This window comes from Centruroides vittatus, unplaced genomic scaffold (genome assembly GCF_030686945.1).
Source record: "Centruroides vittatus isolate TY-2023 unplaced genomic scaffold, ASM3068694v2 contig_950, whole genome shotgun sequence".
NCBI lineage: Eukaryota > Metazoa > Arthropoda > Arachnida > Scorpiones > Buthidae > Centruroides > Centruroides vittatus.
The window spans coordinates 1525402-1545963 of record NW_027122629.1 but is presented as its reverse complement, the minus strand read 5'-3'; the positions used below and the strand labels follow the sequence as shown (position 1 = coordinate 1545963).

General features: G+C 34.3%; 2 protein-coding genes across 4 annotated transcripts; one reads left to right on the top strand and one right to left on the bottom strand.

The window, feature by feature from the left end:
• Positions 1-253: 253 nt before the first annotated feature.
• On the top strand, positions 254-5081 carry LOC136985072 (peptidase inhibitor R3HDML-like). 2 transcript variants are annotated; one of them, XM_067282273.1, is made up of 6 exons: positions 254-496; positions 3513-3725; positions 3800-3894; positions 4668-4756; positions 4825-4896; positions 4967-5081. In XM_067282273.1, the coding sequence occupies exons 1-6, from the start codon at positions 263-265 to the stop codon at positions 5044-5046; spliced, it is 783 nt and encodes a 260-aa protein (XP_067138374.1). In that variant the 5' UTR covers positions 254-262; the 3' UTR covers positions 5047-5081. The 2 variants fall into 2 exon arrangements, with proteins under 2 accessions (XP_067138374.1, XP_067138375.1); XM_067282274.1 differs by lacking the exon at positions 4967-5081 and having other exon boundaries at positions 4832-4894.
• A 7881-nt stretch (positions 5082-12962) lies between these two features.
• LOC136985062 (uncharacterized) lies at positions 12963-18071 on the bottom strand. Of its 2 annotated transcripts, XM_067282263.1 has the most exons (3): positions 17968-18001; positions 15049-15095; positions 12963-14940 (listed from the first exon to the last, which is right to left on the bottom strand). In XM_067282263.1, exons 1-3 carry the CDS (start codon positions 17975-17977, stop codon positions 13246-13248), a joined length of 1752 nt encoding a protein of 583 aa, XP_067138364.1. In that variant the 5' UTR covers positions 17978-18001; the 3' UTR covers positions 12963-13245. The 2 variants fall into 2 exon arrangements, with proteins under 2 accessions (XP_067138364.1, XP_067138363.1); XM_067282262.1 differs by having other exon boundaries at positions 12963-15095; positions 17968-18071.
• Positions 18072-20562: the final 2491 nt, after the last annotated feature.

Genomic DNA, 20562 nt, shown 5'->3' with positions numbered 1-20562 from the left:
ACAGTGACATCTCACTCATGTAACCATTAGCGTTAAATCTGATTGGCTTAAATACCGCACGTGATCTTCATAATTTTAAATTCGTATTTTATCAGATCGCATTCTGTATCGACTCATTTTAATGAAATAATTCTCTCAAGAAGGAATTATATTAGAAGTTTCTGAAGTAAAAGAAAAAAAACTATACATATTTATATAAAGAAAATTTGCACTATCTATTTAAAACAATTTAGCAAACACATCAATCCAATCATCGGCGATAATGGTCGAAGACATCTTTATCTCATGGATTTGGCCAATAGTTTTTATACAAATCATTAATCCAATAGAAGGTATTGCTATTAAGAAAAATAATTCAAAAACAAATGCGCTTCAAGATAAAGAAAAAATAAAATACAGTGGATTCAATCAAATAGAAGAAGAAGATATTCTAAACGAATTCTATTCTGCTAAGGATACGTGGTCCGGATATAATATTTCGAACCTGGTAAAACCGGTATGTGATAATCTATATTTATGTTCCAAAATTTGTATTTAAAAATTTATATAAAATAATCTAAATCAATTTTTGCATAATTGAATATGTTTTTTTTTTTTTTTTTTTACTCTTTCCGCCCCGTGGCCACTAAAAAGGCCACTTTTTAGCAGGCCCATTATGGCTTCGGCCAGGCCTACAATGGGGTGGCCGGGTGGTGAGGGACGGGACTTGACATATCCGGGTCCCCTAGAGCGGTAGGATGCCGTCGTAACCGCTCGGCCATTCGGACGTCATTATTAACTATGTAACCTATGTCTGGTGAATTGCATTATTTGAATCTTTCAGATGACCACGCGAAAAAGGTGTTTGTATATTCGGATACTATTCCGAAACATCTTTCCACTAGTTAGTCCATCCTTCATCCATGCTAGCCAGGATCAGATCCTTAACGAGATTGTTTATTTGTTTATTAAGTTACGCCAACGCAATACTTGGGCGAAGTCTTTATAAAGGTAACTGGCCTGAATAGAGATTCAGGCGTTACAGACATGGAGAAAACCAGGAAACATTACGTGGCCAGCCTGTCTTGATGAGGTGCGAACATCACGACCAAACTCCCACTATTCAGGGAACGGAACCGCTTGGCCACTGGTGGGACCTCAATGAGATTAAATTTACTCATAATGATAAACCTCATTGTTTTGATTTTGGTCATTACGAGTGAATTCAATCTGAAATATTTGTCGGGCAGTTCAGACATTGATTGAAACTGCTTCAGCTAGCCGACATATTATACAAATTTGGGGCATATGTTATTGAAACTGATGGATAGAAAACCCATAAAAATTTTGAGAGTATGGATTAAAATCAAATATGAATTCAATATAGAAAAACCTAACATAAGCTTTGCTGCTCACCGAATTAATTCTCAATTTATTGATAAAGGTTGTGTATTTTTCTAAAAGATAAGATAAATTTTAAGTTATTGCCTAACTTTTTAATTATTATTAATTAAATTTTAAAAATGCATAAATAATTTTCAGCTCTAAAGAAACTAAATTACAAAGGTAAATTATATTAATTATATTGAAGATGTATTTATAATTAAGTACTGCGTTTGACGGCCGGATGGCCAAGCAGTGTGAAGTCCCAAAAACGGGTTAACATTAATTATTTATATTAGAAGATTGTTAAAACGAATGTAGAAAATCGTCCATTGTTACAAGGGACAAAAACCGATCAAAGATTGGATTTGACGCGTTAGTCATTTGAAACCGCGACGCATGAAAAAAAAGGAGAAAGATGTCGAAAGACAAAAAGGCCTAATGTAAAATAAAACGCAATAATTGTAATGAGTAATGATTGTAGACGAATGTCCTCCAGTATAGATGGACCTTTGACAAGTCGCTCGTATACGAAATTTAGATCATTAAAATTAGGAAAAAGGGAAAAGTTAATTATGAAAAGGAACATCTTATCAAAGCATTGAATTTCAAAAATCTCTCAGACTAGACAACAATAGGGAAAATATGAGCGCAAGTTTCAAAGTTCCATCAATTCTTTCCAACCTGAGTAAACGGAGGGTGTCAAGTAGATTTGTCGAGGTGGTTCTTTCTCGTGACTCGAACAGGGGTCGTTTTTCGCTTGGAAACAAGCGAGGGACCAATCGAGAAGAGAGAAAGGAAGGACGTGGAGCCAATCAACATGAACAATACGAAAAAGGGAGATTGAAGTAATCGCCGAATTGGAAGGACAAGAGACTTTTCCGAGAGGTTTCAAGGGAGACAAGAGGTGTTCCAAGGTGTCCATCGAAAGGTCCGCCGACGCCAACCGACGAGTCGCTGCACCTGCCGCTGCCCCGGGGCCTACCATCGAGCAACGATAGGAAACAACGACACAAAAACGTTCGAACGTTCACTTTTGTAACGATCTGTGCATAGTGTGAGTTGTTTTATGTTTAAATAAACGGGTTTCTTTGTGAGACACTTATCGTCTGTGTCACCTCCCTCACACCCACACGCGAACGACCCTAGACCATCCTGTCGCGGGATTAACGATTCCCCCCTAAAGGTCGGCGAACTTACAGCAGTCATGGTAGCAGCGTACTTCTTAAAAGAGGATCTTTTAGTGCCCACAGGACGGAAAGAATCAAAAATATATATACGTATATTCTTTGTTGTTTAGGGGTCATTCAAATATGACGTACGCATCGGTTAGGGAATAGATATAAATTCTGTGACAAACTGTGACATGAAGGTGTAAAAGTGTTAGCATAATGCACGTACAGTACAGTGTAATCTTTTTGAAATGAAAATAATAACATAAATAACATCAATTTTTTCACCGCAAAAACCTCAACAATTAAAAAAGAAAATAGATAAATAAAATGAATCAGTGCTCATAAGTGGCCGAATGGGATAAAACCACTGAACACTAATAGCTAGTTGTGGGTTCGTGTCTAACCAACGGACTGGCCGCATGGAATTTTCAATGTTTATTTTCAAGAGTGTAATACCTAAATAGGAGACAGCGTCCCATAGAAAGTCCTTTCAGGAGATAACCCCTCTTGGCAGATCGACTATTTGTTACGTTGCTTTATGCACATTTGAGCACGAGTACGTACAATACATATTTGATCACGAATATGGATGAGGCAGGTCGAGACCGCACGAAATACCTCATTTTGCCTCAGGCTACAGACTGCAGTCTCCGACATCGAATGTCGAGGCAAATGGTTCCATTCGTGCGCGAGCATGACTGATCTTCAAATGTGTGCTAAAATACAACTACACCGAGCAGGAATACTTTTTGATTGACCGAAAACGCTTGGCTCGGCCCGAGGCTGTTCCTCGAATAACTCCAGGAAGCTTGCAACGCTTCAGACCCGGGTCTATGCTAACATGCTCATGAGATCTCTTCATGCCTCATTGTGTGCTTGCATAAACGTACACCTGACATGCCAATAAAAATCCAAATCAATGTAACGTTTTAATAAGGAAAATTGTGATTTAGCATATATAATTTTCGTATTTAGGTATGGAATGATGAATTAGCAAAACTGGCCAAGGATTGGGGTGATCACTGTACAATGAAATTCGGTCCTTCAACCTGTAATAATTTTTATAATCAGAGTCGAGGAGTATTTTCTAATAGTTATGAAGATTTATTTAAAAGTTGGAAATCACAGAAATTCTTCTACGATCATTTAAATAACAGTTGTACAGGTCCTTGTGATGAATATAAGCTGGTAAGAAAACATTATTATAAATATTAATCTTGGAATCTGACTCATTCGATGTTTTTTTAATATTAATTTATCAGATGATGTGGGCGGAAGCATACGCTATAGGTTGTTCAAAATCATCTTGTGAGAATTTAGGATACAAATATTTAATGGTTTGCAATTTTTATCCACCGTAAGTACTCATTGTATTATTTTCCAAATTTCTTCTACTTTTTATAGTTTTGATTAAATTATTAAAATTATAGGGTTAATGTTACCTATGGTAGCGAACATGGCGGCTCGTCTCTGAAACAGTGGGGACGCACGTTCTAACATATTCTAATAAATTACCCCTATTCTAATAATTTGGTTGGCAATAACTATGGTAATTTATTAGAATAGGTTAGAACGTGCGTCCCCACTGTTTCAGAGCCAAGCCGCCATGTTTGCTACCATAGGTAACATTAACCGTCGTGATAATATACAGTCAAACCTGTTTTTATGCGGTGGATAGGGACCGCATAAAAAAATCGCACGAAACTTCACTAGTGGCTATAAAAAATAGTTTTCGCGACACAAAAAAATATTTTTTATGCGGTCAATAGGGACCGCATAAAAAAGTCTCACATAGAAAATAACTCAAAACCGTACGAAATAGAATTTATAGACAACAGATGTCAGCACTTGACTGCATCGTCTCGTCTATCGTCTGTTTTACATATTTTTGTCCAGGTGGTGTTTTGTTGACTTAAAAAATAAATTATTTCATTTTTCGCATATTCATGCAATAATATTACTATAATAAGTTCATTTATGCTATAATAAGTTTATTTAGCTATAACAAGTCAACGTGAGACATGACAAATCGCACGAGACTAGTCGCCAACTATACCGTACATAAAAAATCGCACAAAAAAAGACCGCATAAAAACAGGTTTGACTGTACTGTATTTAATTTTATATTAGAATGGATATGAATATGCCACCGTTTAAGATGGGGAAACTATGTTCTAATTGTCCAACTAACTTTACTTGCAACCAAGAAATGATTTGTGGTAAATATTAACTATCGGATTGTTTTTCAAAAGACTATATTTTACGTTTTATAAATTATTTTTTATAGATAAAAGGAGTAAAGTAGTACCGAAAGAAACGTTTGAATGCATAAAAATTGAATCGTCGTCTATGCCTACCTGTAAGTAATAATTGTTATAAGAGTGTACTGTATCACACATTTTCTTAGAATTATTTTTCTTTTTTTTTAGCGGGATTTGGACGTCAATACGAAATTCAGAAGAATATATTACTTAATGCAGGATTACTATTATTGTCAGTTCTATATTAAAGTGATTACAATGAATTAAACTGTCATTTTTCAAAATTCATAAGTGTTTTTGTAAAATATAAAATTAAGGAATTTAATACCAAAGAAATAACAATGAAAGGTGTTTTCTTTTTAATATGATAAAGAAATGGTCATAAGCTACACACAAATTTTAAAACCATGTTGTATATACTTTAATATTCTCTAAACTTCCTGATCAATAGAAAATTTATTCTTTCTATAGATTTTTAAATATGATAAATAAAATACCTTAATATTAAATTATTAATGCAACATTAACCTTTTTTTTAGGTGCCAAGATGGCGGCTCGTCTCTGATTCCAGCAAGGAAATAGTGGGACGCACGTTCTAACCTAGCCTATTCTAATAAATTACCATAATTATTAGAATAGGCTAGGTTAGAACGTGCGTCCCACTATTTCCTTGCTGGAATCAGAGACGAGCCGCCATCTTGGCACCTAAAGTAACATTAACCCAAAAAAATAATACAGGTTAAAGAAATAATTGACGTTTATTAATCCAAACTTAATACACAACATAATTTCAAAGGAATGAATATTACCGTTTTATACAACTGTTCTGAAGAGAATAGTGAAACAGTTTAACATAGTTTTAATATTTAAGACAACTTTAAAGTTTTACAATATAAAAATCATGAAAAAGTTTCTTAAATAATTCACATTCATAAAAATCATTTGCTTTAAAATTATTTTTAAAAGTTAGTTAAAATCAATTTAAAACCATGGAAAATTTTATAACACAGCTTTTAAATTTAGAAAAAGTTACGTTTTCATTAAAATTAGTTATAAAAAAACTTTTTGAAACGATGAATTAATCTTAAGAATAATCCGTGACGCATTATTAAAGAGAACAAAATTCACTACTATCTATTTCTATAATTTTGTAGATTCGTTAATAGAGTCAAATGACATTCTTCCTTCTCCATCAGCCAGTTCAAAAGAATCGTCGTCACTTACAGATCTGTCATTTACACAAGGCATAAAACGACTTACGTACATTGGAGGATTACTAGAATGAACTAATTTCGCAGTAAAGCTGGCTTCTAATTCTTTTTCTAATAAATTCTGCTGTTTAGATGTCCCTTTAACATTTTCATATTTTCTAGACGAATCCGAAGTTTTATTTTGATAAATATCACTCTTCGAAATGCATGAAGCTTCAAATCCTTCCGCTGCGGCTACATAATATGTAATCGGTCGACTCCTTCCATAATTTCTTTCCGGAGAGTAGACTCTTTTATAATATCTTCCAATTATATCGACTGGTGGGTCACTCGTTTCCATGTTTGATGTATCTATTTGACTCAGCGGAACACCAGATCTGGATACTAATTCAATTATTGTTTCTAACAAATTTTGATTTGGAAACGAATTACAACGGCAACACTTACACGAAGCACACTTTGAACCGAATATCCAAGTAGCCATTATATGCAAAATGTACAGCGAGAATAATAAAGTACACAATCCTTGAATAATACACAATATAAAACGAGATAAAATTGTAAAATTATTTTTGTTCCAATCTTGAAAATTTGGTGGCTCGTCAATTGTACTAAATAAAAGACTGACGAAAATCCCTGCCAAATATCCTTCAATTGATAGATATAACAATACTTTACCGATTAACTTCCAATTAAACATCGTCAGATAATTTTTCTGAGATTAAAACAATTAAAAACTGTCACTAAAAACTCTTATTTAGTGTTTACCAAAATATTCTCACCTTTGCTTTCACGTTGACTCATACAGAGCTCTTTAAACTCACTTATTTTATTCATTTGCATAATATCAGTAATAGAGTAAACAGTTTATTAGAATTAAAAATAATAAATTATTAAATATATTTTAATTAATAAAACTTTAATTAGGAATAATTTTATTTAATAAGAATTAAAATTTAAATTCTAAAAATTTATAAGAATTTATTTTTGTTACAAATTTAATACAACAAATCTCAAACAATTCCCATCGGCAATGACGATGTTTTGTTTTCTCTTTATTAACCGACATGTACTGACTTACAGTGTATTTTAAACATAGGATGAGATGTTTAGCTGTTAGGTCAAGTGTCTTCTAACCTAACCATCCGGCGAAATGGCTTCTCTGGCACTACACAGGCCCAAATGATGCCGGATTAGTGAAGGTCAAGCAGATAATCGACTAATTGATGTAATTGTTCAGGGCGCGACGCACTGTATTGAGTTTCAAAAGACAAATAAATAAAATAAATTGCTACACAAAACAACTGGATGATAAAAAGTTTTCAGAAATTAAGCAAAAAGACCATTAGCTTTAACTCATCTACCGTTTTTCAGAAGTGAATTCCGCCACCCTGCGAGAAACATATGCTACCTAGATTTAACTCGGTATATTTAATTATAATTATTTGCCATATTTAAAACATAGAAAGTCTTTGAGGAATGATTAAGGTGAATGATTGAAGTTAAGGATAAAAATATTGAAACAAATTGCAAATCATTATCTGAAATAAAATACCTTTAGACTATGATTTGATTGACATTTGAATAAAATCTGTATGTCTCAGTATTCAGTTGTCAAAATGTTAAACTTATTATGACGTTATTTACTTAACAGGACACGATAGGTTTAAGTTTAACTTACCAAAAACCGCAATATTTGAAAAGCTTCAACAGTAATTAAGTCAATGAAAATAATAGAAAATGCAAGACGCATTCATTACATCATCAAAGAAGAAGAAGAAACTTGTCTGATACACACTGCAACAATATACGCCTGACAAGTATGCTTCATAAACTAGATTTACAGGTTCATAGATTCCAATGAGTTTCAATCGAGGATTCGATTTTAGTCTTCAGGAAACTTTCTTCTTTTCTCAACTCACCGATCAGATAAATATGTGAATCTCTTCAAGACAGTGATGGCACCTGCACTTGTAACAAGTAAACAACAATCTAATTATCTAATTGTATAAATGCAAAATATTGTAGTTTTCAGCTTACAGAATGCGAGCTCAAACTCTGAATTAATTGTTCCTTTAAAGTAGGATACAGAAACAAGTCAACTGCAGTAATAACTGTGATTATCGAAAAAATGAAAGTGTAAGGCCAGCGATAAAAAATATTCGAATACCATCTGCCATTTGTTCCTCTCCTTCATATCCACTGTTATTTCTGGGAAAATAAAGCGTCTTTCTTTTAAAGAAACTGAATTGAAACACTAGAGAAATGCTAAATGTAGTTACAATAAACTTTATATCTTGTTGTTAAGGAACATTCGGATCCATTCGACACACACCAAATTTTATGTCATCTATTAAGTTAGCCCTCATAAATATCTTTATAACAGTTTGATATAAAGAATATAACTTCGACAAATGTTTCCAGTTTTCGGCAGATTTCTTCAATTGCAATTTCCTGTCTTAATTTCAAATATCACTAACGATGAGAGGATTGGTCGTAGAAAACATACAATAGCCTGGTTAAATGTTTCATTCTTAGTTATTAAATGATGTAATTTAAGTACAAAGGATTTAAATCTGGATTCAGTTTCGGTTCCGTGGTTCAGTTTAAAATATTTTGTTAAATACACCAAATGCGCCAAATTTCTGCTTGTGTTGACATGTTTTCATTCCTTATGTTTTCATATAATATTCAATTCAACGGAAACACGCAGTTCTTCGCTTGCCCTTCGTCATTTCCAGACGAATGACAACCCAGAACTCACCACATGGAGGTGACTGCATCAGAGTTCCACCAAGTGTTAGAAAAAATGAAACTCCACATATGACTAACATCATTTGCCGAGTTTCATTCGTCCTAACTCACACTAAAAAAGGCCCACCAGTGGCCATGCTGTCTTCGTTCCCTGAACACTGGGAGTTTGGTCGCTCGGACGGGCTGGCCACGTGGGGTTTTCCGGGTTTTCTCCACGTCTGTAACGCCTAAATAGAAACCAGTTTCCCTTAAAAGAGACCACTCTTGGGCGAAGTGTTGCGTTGCCATAACTTAACAAACACACTATAAAAACCTCTGTATAATTCAAATTCAACTTTTCGAAATTTACAATATTATTACTATCTAAACTAATGGATGTAATATTACAACTAATAATGATGAAAGATAGAAATCTATAAAGATCATAAAACAAACACACGTTAGGGCCACTGAACTATAATTTACTTTTAAAAAAACCACCAAAATACTCGGCCTGACCGTGCTTTGAAGAAGCGGGACACACACAGAAAGCCATCTTTCTCTCTTGTCGGTGTTTTCTGTCTTCGTCCTAAGTGTCGATGGTGGGAGTACCAGAATGAACCCGTAAATTTTTTTTTTTTTTTTTTATAATTAATGTTGAATCAAGGCTGCCAGGTATGATGTTTGCCTCGGGCACTAAAACGGTTCGGCACGGCTCTTATATCTAGAATGCTTTAAAATCGCTACTTCGATATTCTATAAAAAGGCTTGCAGTTGCTTACAATTTTCAATGTACAATACCTGTTGTTTTGAATACGGGTTAAGCAAGTCTTTACGACAGAGTCGAAGACATTACGCCCAAGTTGTCAGAGTCAGAGGCCGCAACATCAGGCTGAATTATATTTAGTTTATTATTTTTAAATTTTTTGCCGATAGATGGCGCTACACGTAAATTCGGCAAATAGAATGCAGACAGAAATTAATTGATATATAGAAATCAATTAATATTTTGCGGTGATATTAATACATTATGCAAATTAGATGTATGTTAACGTAACTGCCGAGTTTCGTGGTAATTGGTCGAACGATTTAAGAGTGCATAGCGAACATACAAACAAACAAACATCCTCAACAAGAGTTTAAAAAAATAGTTTCTTCTTAGTATATTCATCTTTAGTAATAATATTAATAATAATAATAACTTAATTATAACTTAGTGGGGTGAATAAGAATTAGAAATGAATGAATACAACCAACTTTTATTTTATTTAACAGCACCAATGAGCTGTATATTTTCTGTATAACATGCACAGATTGCTTAACTTCTCTATACTTTGAATAATTTCAAATTTTTAGTTTTCGAATCATTAGATTTTAGACTGAAAAAAATCTTCGATAGTAAGTTATTTAATTTTAATTACATTTAAAGAAGGTGAGTAATTTGACACATCATATTCAATATATGTTAGAGAAAATAACATCGTGCCGTCTATATGAACAGACTGATACAAATTTGACAGAATATTATTGACGGAATGTTCGTGTATGATTAATTTTAGAGATTTTTGGATTGATTACAATTTCAAAACAAGCAATTATTTATTGTGATACCGTCACAATGCCAGGCTGCAATTTTGAAGCATATTTTTAATATATTTAACTTAAAATATATGCTCTCCACCTTAAATTAGTAGTGGCTTGCCCCTGTACATCATACTTTTCCTTTAACAATAGAGTCGTGCCAATCATTTATCTAACGCCTTTCAGGAAAATTTTTGAATCTTCTGTCTTCGCGCTACTCGGGCTTTATTTGAACGGTTTTTTTCTGTAAGAAAAAATGTATATCCTGTCTGTATTATGAGGGAATATACGGGTCGTTTCTAAATTTAGCAGTGTTAGAGTGACTGCAAGAATGTTAGGCGAAATGTTTGCTAATAAGATCGCTGCTTTTCATTACGTCTAAAGCGAACGTTCGGTTTTAGAGTATAACTTAAATCATTCTCGTAAAGTTTTTTTTCGGTTTACCAAGATGGCTGCGATGTAGAGGTTGTGGGAGAAAGTTATTTGGGGAACGTGGATATTGAATTTAGGACGAAAATGCAGGGAGGAAAAAGTACAATTAGAGACAAACATGTTTGAAATAGATAGGTTCAACTGCATATATACAAATTAAATAAATACGTTGAAACCTGTCCAAAATCAAAATCTGTTAAAGCCGAAAAATATTCCGTACCGTCTGATTCCGATTTTCACGGGTTTTACAGAATATAGATTTTACAGAAATACGTAACCTTGTACGGATTATATTTTTATTAATCTTTAATATTTTGAACGTAACTCAAATGACGTCACATAAGCAATCCATGACAATCATTTCTTTTGTATGAGAAAACCTTACCTTCTATGATCATGCCATTTCTCAATTTCAGTACATAGGCCTGTACAGAGTGTGTTAAAAATGCGTTCCTTTTGACACCGCCGGTATCATATTGTATCAGAAAAAGATTGTCGTCATAGTGCTGTGGTGTTTATTTAAGGAAATCAAACACTGTGGTACGATAATCTTCAAGTTGTGGTAAGACCACAACAGCTTCGCTCTTGACTGCTCTTGTGTTAAAGTTAACAGACACTATTTAAATCAATAATTGCTTTGCTATCGCTCTCCTGCAATAAATTTTCCGAGAAACTAACCCGCCTTAGTGTAAGCAAAGGAAAACGTTGTTTGGTTGATAAATATTTTGTAAAAACTTTTTCTAAGCTATGGTATTCTGAACGACACTATTTAAACGAACAGGAATCTTGTCAGAATCGTTTAGTTATAAATTTGGCGCGAAAGTTACCGCTCCTTTTTGTTACGTCCTTTTTGTGTCCTTGAGACAAATATAAACAAATGGTGTTAAATCGTTTCTTTTATTTTAATATTCTAATTAGATAATTTTTAGTTGTTTGACATTCTTTGATCGAGCACGCCTTTTGGCAATCTTGGAATCGTCTAATTTTAAATTTCTGGCGAAAATTAACACTTACCTTACTGTTAATTAAACAAAACATTTAAATTAATCCTGTTTTTGCGTTTTATATGTAATTTTTTAAATATTTTATATTTTTTAATGATTTATCCATTGTAAACTGTGAGAAGTTTGTGATAAAAAAAAAAAACACTACGTCTGCATTAGTTATCCCACTAGTGGCAGAGTGAATAATATCACTGAACAATGGTAGTTCGTGAGTTCATGACTGACCGAAACGAAGAAGACACGGAAAATTCCACGCAAACTTCTAAATAGGCACCCAGTTCTCGTAGAAGTCATTCCGGAAATCCCTTGAGAGATTATATGGATTTATTATATTCAAAGTTCAAAATAAATATAAATGTAAAAATAAAAACATGTTTACATTTATTTTGTCTGTATGTTAATCATAGTTTCTAACAAGTAAGTAATTGATTAATTGATGATTAACAGGATGCTGTGATAACGAATATTACTGTACATTTAAATTCAAATAGGCCTATTTAAAATCTTAATACAGTATTTATAGCGTTAATTGATTAATTTTTTTAAATGATTCTCACTTCTGTTTTAATTAGTAAATTTGTCGTTTATTAAAATAAAACTTTCTTAAATTATCAAAATCTCGAATTTTTCATATAAATAGAATATATCTTTTTCTATTTGACTTGTATATCTTAGTGATTATAAATGTCGAGAGGTATTTACAGTTTCTCTGTTTTTCCTCTCTTGTATGTCTATTTGCATGTGTATAATGTCTTTAATTTCAATTGGTTACTTCTGAATAATCCCCATTTAAAAAAATATCCATTTTTTTCATCTCCATTAAATTAAATTTGTTTTGGTTTTGTAAACATATTTATCCAAAAATCTCTCTCAAATATATAAAATCTATAATTATTACGCTAGTGACCAAGGCTAAAACGAAAAGTTTTCTACAAATTATCTAAATGGAAAGTGTTATGTAAAACTATTAATTTATATAATGAATATTTTATTTGAAATTTATGGAAATGGAAAAGATTTCGTCTTTTGATTAGTTTTTGTGTCAAAATAAATTATGCATTTATTCTTTTTTTTCGATCTATAAGATAAAATTTTATTAGATTTTCCTAACAAAAAGTATTTTTCATGATAAGATTCCTAGCTTATTACATTACATAAAAAGTAAGTTGCAATTTACAATAAAAATATCAAATAACTATATCATTCAATGAATATATAATCATTTTATTTAAGTAAAAAACCCAGAATTTCAGAAAATACAATAATAATGTAATTAAATTTTTCAAAAGTACATAAACTTTTTAAATTATTGTATAAAAATTAATTAAACATATTTTTTAAAAAACAAAACAAATTGTCGTAAAAATAGGATGAGACATATGTAATACATATCATATTTCTTATAATACTTTTTTTTTGGTTAACTAGAACATAATAATATGTCAACATAATGTTTTATATTATTAAATTCCTTTAGTCAGGTTCGCTACTTGCAACATTTTGATACACTGCAGCATTGGCATTCTACGCAAGAGCAATTGGACGCACGACAGGTGGATTTTTGGCAACATTTGCAGCTATCACAATTACAAGTTGAACCTCCGCATTTAGACGCTCCACAGCATTTGCAATTTTTGCAGGTACAATCTGGCCCTCCACATTTCGACGCCTTGCAGCAAGTGCAATCTTCACAAGTACAAGCTGATCCTCCGCATTTGGATGCTACACAGCATTTGCAATCTTTGCAGGTACAATCTGGCCCTCCACATTTCGACGCCTTGCAGCAAGTGCAATCTTCACAAGTACAAGCTGATCCTCCGCATTTGGATGCTACACAGCATTTGCAATCTTTGCAGGTACAATCTGGCCCTCCACATTTCGACGCCTTGCAGCAAGTGCAATCTTCACAAGTACAAGCTGGTCCTCCGCATTTGGATGCTCCACAGCATTTGCAATCTTTGCAGGTACAATCTGGCCCTCCACATTTCGACGCCTTGCAGCAAGTGCAATCTTCACAAGTACAAGCTGATCCTCCGCATTTGGATGCTACACAGCATTTGCAATCTTTGCAGGTACAATCTGGCCCTCCACATTTCGACGCCTTGCAGCAAGTGCAATCTTCACAAGTACAAGCTGATCCTCCGCATTTGGATGCTACACAGCATTTGCAATCTTTGCAGGTACAATCTGGCCCTCCACATTTCGACGCCTTGCAGCAAGTGCAATCTTCACAAGTACAAGCTGATCCTCCGCATTTGGATGCTACACAGCATTTGCAATCTTTGCAGGTACAATCTGGCCCTCCACATTTCGACGCCTTGCAGCAAGTGCAATCTTCACAAGTACAAGCTGGTCCTCCGCATTTGGATGCTACACAGCATTTGCAATCTTTGCAGGTACAATCTGGCCCTCCACATTTCGACGCCTTGCAGCAAGTGCAATCTTCACAAGTACAAGCTGATCCTCCGCATTTGGATGCTACACAGCATTTGCAATCTTTGCAGGTACAATCTGGCCCTCCACATTTCGACGCCTTGCAGCAAGTGCAATCTTCACAAGTACAAGCTGATCCTCCGCATTTGGATGCTACACAGCATTTGCAATCTTTGCAGGTACAATCTGGCCCTCCACATTTCGACGCCTTGCAGCAAGTGCAATCTTCACAAGTACAAGCTGGTCCTCCGCATTTGGATGCTACACAGCATTTGCAATCTTTGCAGGTACAATCTGGCCCTCCACATTTCGACGCCTTGCAGCAAGTGCAATCTTCACAAGTACAAGCTGATCCTCCGCATTTGGATGCTACACAGCATTTGCAATCTTTGCAGGTACAATCTGGCCCTCCACATTTCGACGCCTTGCAGCAAGTGCAATCTTCACAAGTACAAGCTGATCCTCCGCATTTGGATGCTACACAGCATTTGCAATCTTTGCAGGTACAATCTGGCCCTCCACATTTCGACGCCTTGCAGCAAGTGCAATCTTCACAAGTACAAGCTGGTCCTCCGCATTTGGATGCTCCACAGCATTTGCAATCTTTGCAGGTACAATCTGGCCCTCCACATTTCGACGCCTTGCAGCAAGTGCAATCTTCACAAGTACAAGCTGATCCTCCGCATTTGGATGCTACACAGCATTTGCAATCTTTGCAGGTACAATCTGGCCCTCCACATTTCGACGCCTTGCAGCAAGTGCAATCTTCACAAGTACAAGCTGATCCTCCGCATTTAGATGCTACACAGCATTTGCAATCTTTGCAGGTACAATCTGGCCCTCCACATTTCGATGCCTTGCAGCAAGTGCAAACTTCACACGAGCAAGATTTTCTTCTTAAATCTAAAATAAATTATTTTCAATATTTAAAAAAAATTACAAATAAAAATACTGGAAAAATACTGGTATTTATTTAGTTATATATATAACACATAAACTGATAGAATGTAACACATGATTTGTATTTAAAAATGTTTATAAATTTTACGTTTTATTAATATTTATAATGACTGTAATTGCTAATATGAAAGACTAAGTAGTTATTTGAATTTTTTGATCAAATACGATAAAAAAAGTAAATAAGTATTTTATCATGTTATTTTTATTTTGATAAGCTAATAGGCTATTAGAGCTTAGAAGTGAAAGGAAATATGGCTGCTATAAATAAAAGATGTAGCATACTTTTTTAAGAAAAATATAATTTATACGCTTAGTAACAATTACTGTACTACAGGGTGACAATAATTAACCCGTACAAAGTTTGTAGCAATGCTGCACCTGAACTTTTTTACTGTCACCAATTTACATACTATTGTTTAATTCTCCATGATTTCCTGCCCGTGTAGATGTACTTTCGATGTAATAAGGGTTAGTTCTTTATTTTTTTAATGGTGTCGAACAAATGTTGTGCAATTTTGGAGCTATTCTGGCAAGGAAAGCATCAATGTGAAATTGTTCGTCTGCTCGGTGTTCCAAAAATGACAGTCTCAGATGCAGTTCGGCGATTCAAGGAGCTTGGCCACAATGGTGACCGTCCCGGACGTGGAAGAAAGCGCACTGTCAACACGTCTAGGAACCGCAAGATCATCACAAAGCGAGTTGACTGACATGCGAAGGTCTCCATGAGAAAAATTGCTCGTGAGATCAGAATCAATCGCGAATCGGTGCGGTTAATGGCGAAAAAGGAACTCGTACTCAAGCCCTACAAGTTCCAAAAGGTTCAGCTCCTCACCGATGAAAACAAGTGCGTGAGACTCCAAAGATCCCGTTAACTCAAGCGTCGGGCCGCAGGTCGACAATGGGAGTGCATTCTCTTCACAGACGAGAAGCTTTTCTCCGTACAACCATCAAAACGACAGGAACTGGTCCGCGGGGGCTCCTGGACGCTCAGCCGTCATCGAACATCACAAAATCCAATGTCAGTCATGGTTTGGGGCGGAATTTGTGCGAGCGGCAAGACACCCCTTGTTTTCGTCGATCAAGGGGCCAAAATCAATCAAGATGTGTACCACCATGACATTCTCGAGGCTGTGGTACTTCTGTGGGCTCAGCAGCATTTTGGCAGTGCGAAATGGACGTTTCAGCAGGACTCGGCGCCGACACACAGGGCGAAGAAGACTCAGGAGTGTGCAAGGCTCATTTTCCCGATTTTATCTCGTCTGCGGAATGGCCACCGTACTCGCCGAATCTGAACCCAATGGACTACAGTGTGTGGTCCATTTTGGAGGCCAGGGCCTGTTCTAAGTGCCATGAAAGTTTGGAGTCGCTGAAGCAATTCTTGCGCTGGGAGTGAGACAAACTGTCTCCAGAAGAGTGCGGCCCATCGCTGAGAATTTCAAAACGCGTTTGGGGCTCTGCATCAAAGCAACAGGAGGCCACTTTGAAACTGGCTGAATATCTGATTAATACGTAAAGTATTGTCACTGTTATATGCTGTTGTTTTGCTAATTTTCATTTCTTTAATAAATTTACGATACAAAAGACTTGTACGGGTTAATTATTGTCACCCTATATAATGTTTTTTTTCTTTTTAAGCTATTGTAAATCCTAATTCCTGATAATTAATAATTATTTTTACATTATTAAAATCGATTGAACAAATCAACACTGGTCAAAACAATTAAGGAAAAAAGATACGTTGCATAGAATGTCATTATGACAAACGATTCTAAATCTCAGATGCTATTGTCACGTAGTAAAATATACAGAAATACGTGAATAAATATGTATTTGAGCCGAATTATTGTCAAGAATATGTGCATCTGACAATTAGAACGAATGACTTTTTAGAATATCGTGCTGATTTTAGTAGGGTAGGGTAGGGTAGGGTGCTGATTTAGTAGGGTATTATCTCCACGAATGGCTAAACTTGCTGCACATCTGTGTGGCATTGAATCGATGAGGTCACTGAAAAGGTTTGAGGGATGACAAAGAATTGCTCAATGACAGCGATCATATTTCCCATTAATTGTTTTGACAATTACATAAAGAAAGAAACAAACTTTAAAGCTACAGCTCTACTTATAGTATCAATACAAATAATGAATTATATAAAATTAACATCATTGATAAAAAAATAATATAGAAATTATTTTGTAACTTTTTATGATATTGATGTCTTTAATAGAGTCATTAAGTTATATAGATTTTGATATTCTATACTTTAATCATTACATTGAAAAACTATTAGTTATATAAATTTAATAATATAATTTATAAATATGTAAATTAATAATACAACTAATATTTTCGAACTGTTAAAAAAGTTAAAAACGAAATTCTTAACTCCATAAAATTAAATAAATGATTTATTCTGATAAAATGATATTGTTAAGCTTATCATATATCAAACTGAAAATTGATAGTTCTAGACAATACTTTTATTGAAAGAAACAAAATAAATTTGCCTTTTCTTCCTTAAAAAATTACTTATTTTAATAATAATAATAATAATATATAAAGTACAAATTTAAAGTACGAATAAGAATAAAATAACATTCTCAATTACCAATAATTTGTAGTGTAAATTAATCATTTTGACAATCTTTTTATTATTAAATGTTAAAGTTTATTATCCCTAATAAAAGTCTAAAGATTTTGATTATTTTTAATTTTAACGTTATTTATTTAACTAATTTTACTTTAATATTAATTTACTTTATTAATTTCTAAATAACAAAACTAAAAAATATTCAAAAATTTAAAATTAACTTACCACTTTCCATCTTTGGTAGTTCTCCGCCTTCTTAATCGACGAAATCGTTGATTGGACGTGACACGCTGACTGTTTTATTACTCTCTCCTGACGTCATTTTCGTGTCGTGCGAAAACTGCGCTCGGTACTATTGTAACGTGTGCAACTCAGATAAGAATGATCATCGTTTATTGGCACCATCACCATCCAATGAAACTGCATATAATCGTAATTGGTAAATTGTTAACCAATAGGAAATTCTAAACGGTGAAAGCGAATTGAAGCGAATATTCTAGAACGTGATGACGTTAGATGTGTGGTATTTTTCTGTCATTGATAAGAATGGAATTTGATAACAGTTTCGAGATTTTTAACTTGTAATAAACAACGGATCAGATGAATTCTGCTTATACTGTAGTATTAATTAAATACAATTTAAAATTTAATCAGATTTTATAATTTTTATTTTAAAAAAAGTGCAATTTTATTATATATATAAACTAAAGAATTATAGAAACTAACTTATATTGCGTTTATAATATATTTTCAAGATAATTTCTGTCATTATTTTCTTTTCTTTCTTTTACTTTTCCGATGTTATATATTATATAACAGAGGTAAAGTATGGCATTCGGTCGAAAAGTGATCCCTCGAGAATTTTACATTTTTAGACTCTGAGACGTCGAGAAATACAAAAAATCGGGGGTTTTCCCCCTGTATGTATGGATGTTAGTGTGTTTGTGTGGGAGGAACACGATTTTGTTCACCCTCTTTGAAACTTAATAATTCCTATGCTTTTTGTCGAAAATTTCTGAAATTTTCCAGTGAGGTTTGTGTATTAGAGCGATTGGTGTTATCAAATTTTGGTGATTAAAGGTCGACGGAGTGATTGTATATCGTATCGCGAGTAGAGCCGGACTTAATGATGATTTTACTCGTTATTAGCATTTACAATTTTTTATAAAACTCATTCCTACCCTGAAAATTAAGCTTTTTGCCATTTTATAATAATTAAAAATATAGAAAGTTTTTAAATAAAATATAATGTTGCAACGAATAGTATCTTCGGCCTCAGGCCGAATACTGAATATTCGGCCAAACTATTCGGCTTGATTAACGCACGTACGAAAATTGGCGCGCAAACCGCATTATGGCAAAGACCCTGCTCTCTATTGGCCCGCTGTCACTACGCTTCGCCAATCGCGTTAATTCTTGACAGTTGTAGCGGACAGACAAGAACGTCATGGCAGTGTGTGTTAAGTGATTATATGAAATGTGGATAACAATGAAATGACCTACACGTGTAAATAACGGGGAAAAAACAGAGAAAGACCGCGAAGTGAAAATGTGAAAATAAATATGAAATTGAGTTGATAGCATAGTCGAACAAGTCGGGGCAGCTTATTAGCGCAAAATTCGAGGCCGTCAATGCCATATAATTGTTCTCATAGACTTCGGAAAGCTAAATGCTTGTAATGAAAGTCACTTAGCGTGACGGGCAAAGCCTGGGGCCGTTCGGGCTACCAAGCTGTCTCGAATCTGTGAAATCATAAATGTGACTTATACCGACGTCCTATCTGTCTCTATTCTCCGTTATCACCAGGCTATGAGCCACGTAATTGTAAAATGGGAAATCTACGACGGAAAAGTGACGAATCGAAAGTATCGTGCGCGCACATTACGATGTATGCATAGGCATACGTGGACTAGAGCGATAGAGGAAAGAGAAAGGGAAGAGCAAAGACGAGCGCTTAAAAAGAAGGATAGGCAGGATCAGACCCTCAGATGTGCGACGATTCTCGAACGAATAGGTGTGTACAGTACGTGTGCTGATCTTTGTAATTATAAATTGTAAATACATGTGACTAATATTTTGTTTTTTATTTTGTGCAGGTTATGAGTTATAAATAAATATAAACAAACAACACTAACCCGATAACATTAAATCTAAATATCAAAATGTTAATTTACCGTGCTTTTGTTCTTTCTTACTCCTGTTTTTAGGTATTCGGTATTCGGCCGAACAGTGATTAAATATTCGGTATTCGGCCGAATAGCGAAAAATAGGCCAAATAGGCCGAATACCGAATAGTAACCGAATATTCGTTGCATCATCACTAAAAATATAAAATTCATACACAGCGTTGAAATATATGTTCTCCATCTCAAATTAGTAGTGGCTTGCCCCTGTACATCATACTTTTCCTATAATAATAGAGTCGTGCCGGTCATCTATCTAACACCTTTCAAAAGAAATTTTTGAATTGAAATAACGTGATTTCCGGTTTGCATCGGAAGTTCATATATAGTTAATCGGGACCTCCTAAGGTTTCAATATCTGGTCTCGCCTTTTATGTATCCAACTCCGTTCTCGAGATTATGAAAAGACAGTGGGAATTTATAGATCTACAATTTTTTTCAAATTGCAGCCCAATAACAAAAGTCGATAGACATGTTTAGCTATGTTGTAAAGTTGAGTTAATGTATTAGGTAGGCAATAGCTGGCGCTCGAGTCGCTTTGCGGCGGAAAGAAGCCGATTTTATAATTTGATTGGTAGATTGTTTTGCTGTTTTCATGCAGTTTTGTAAATTTTTTTCACTATTCTGTCAAGAAAA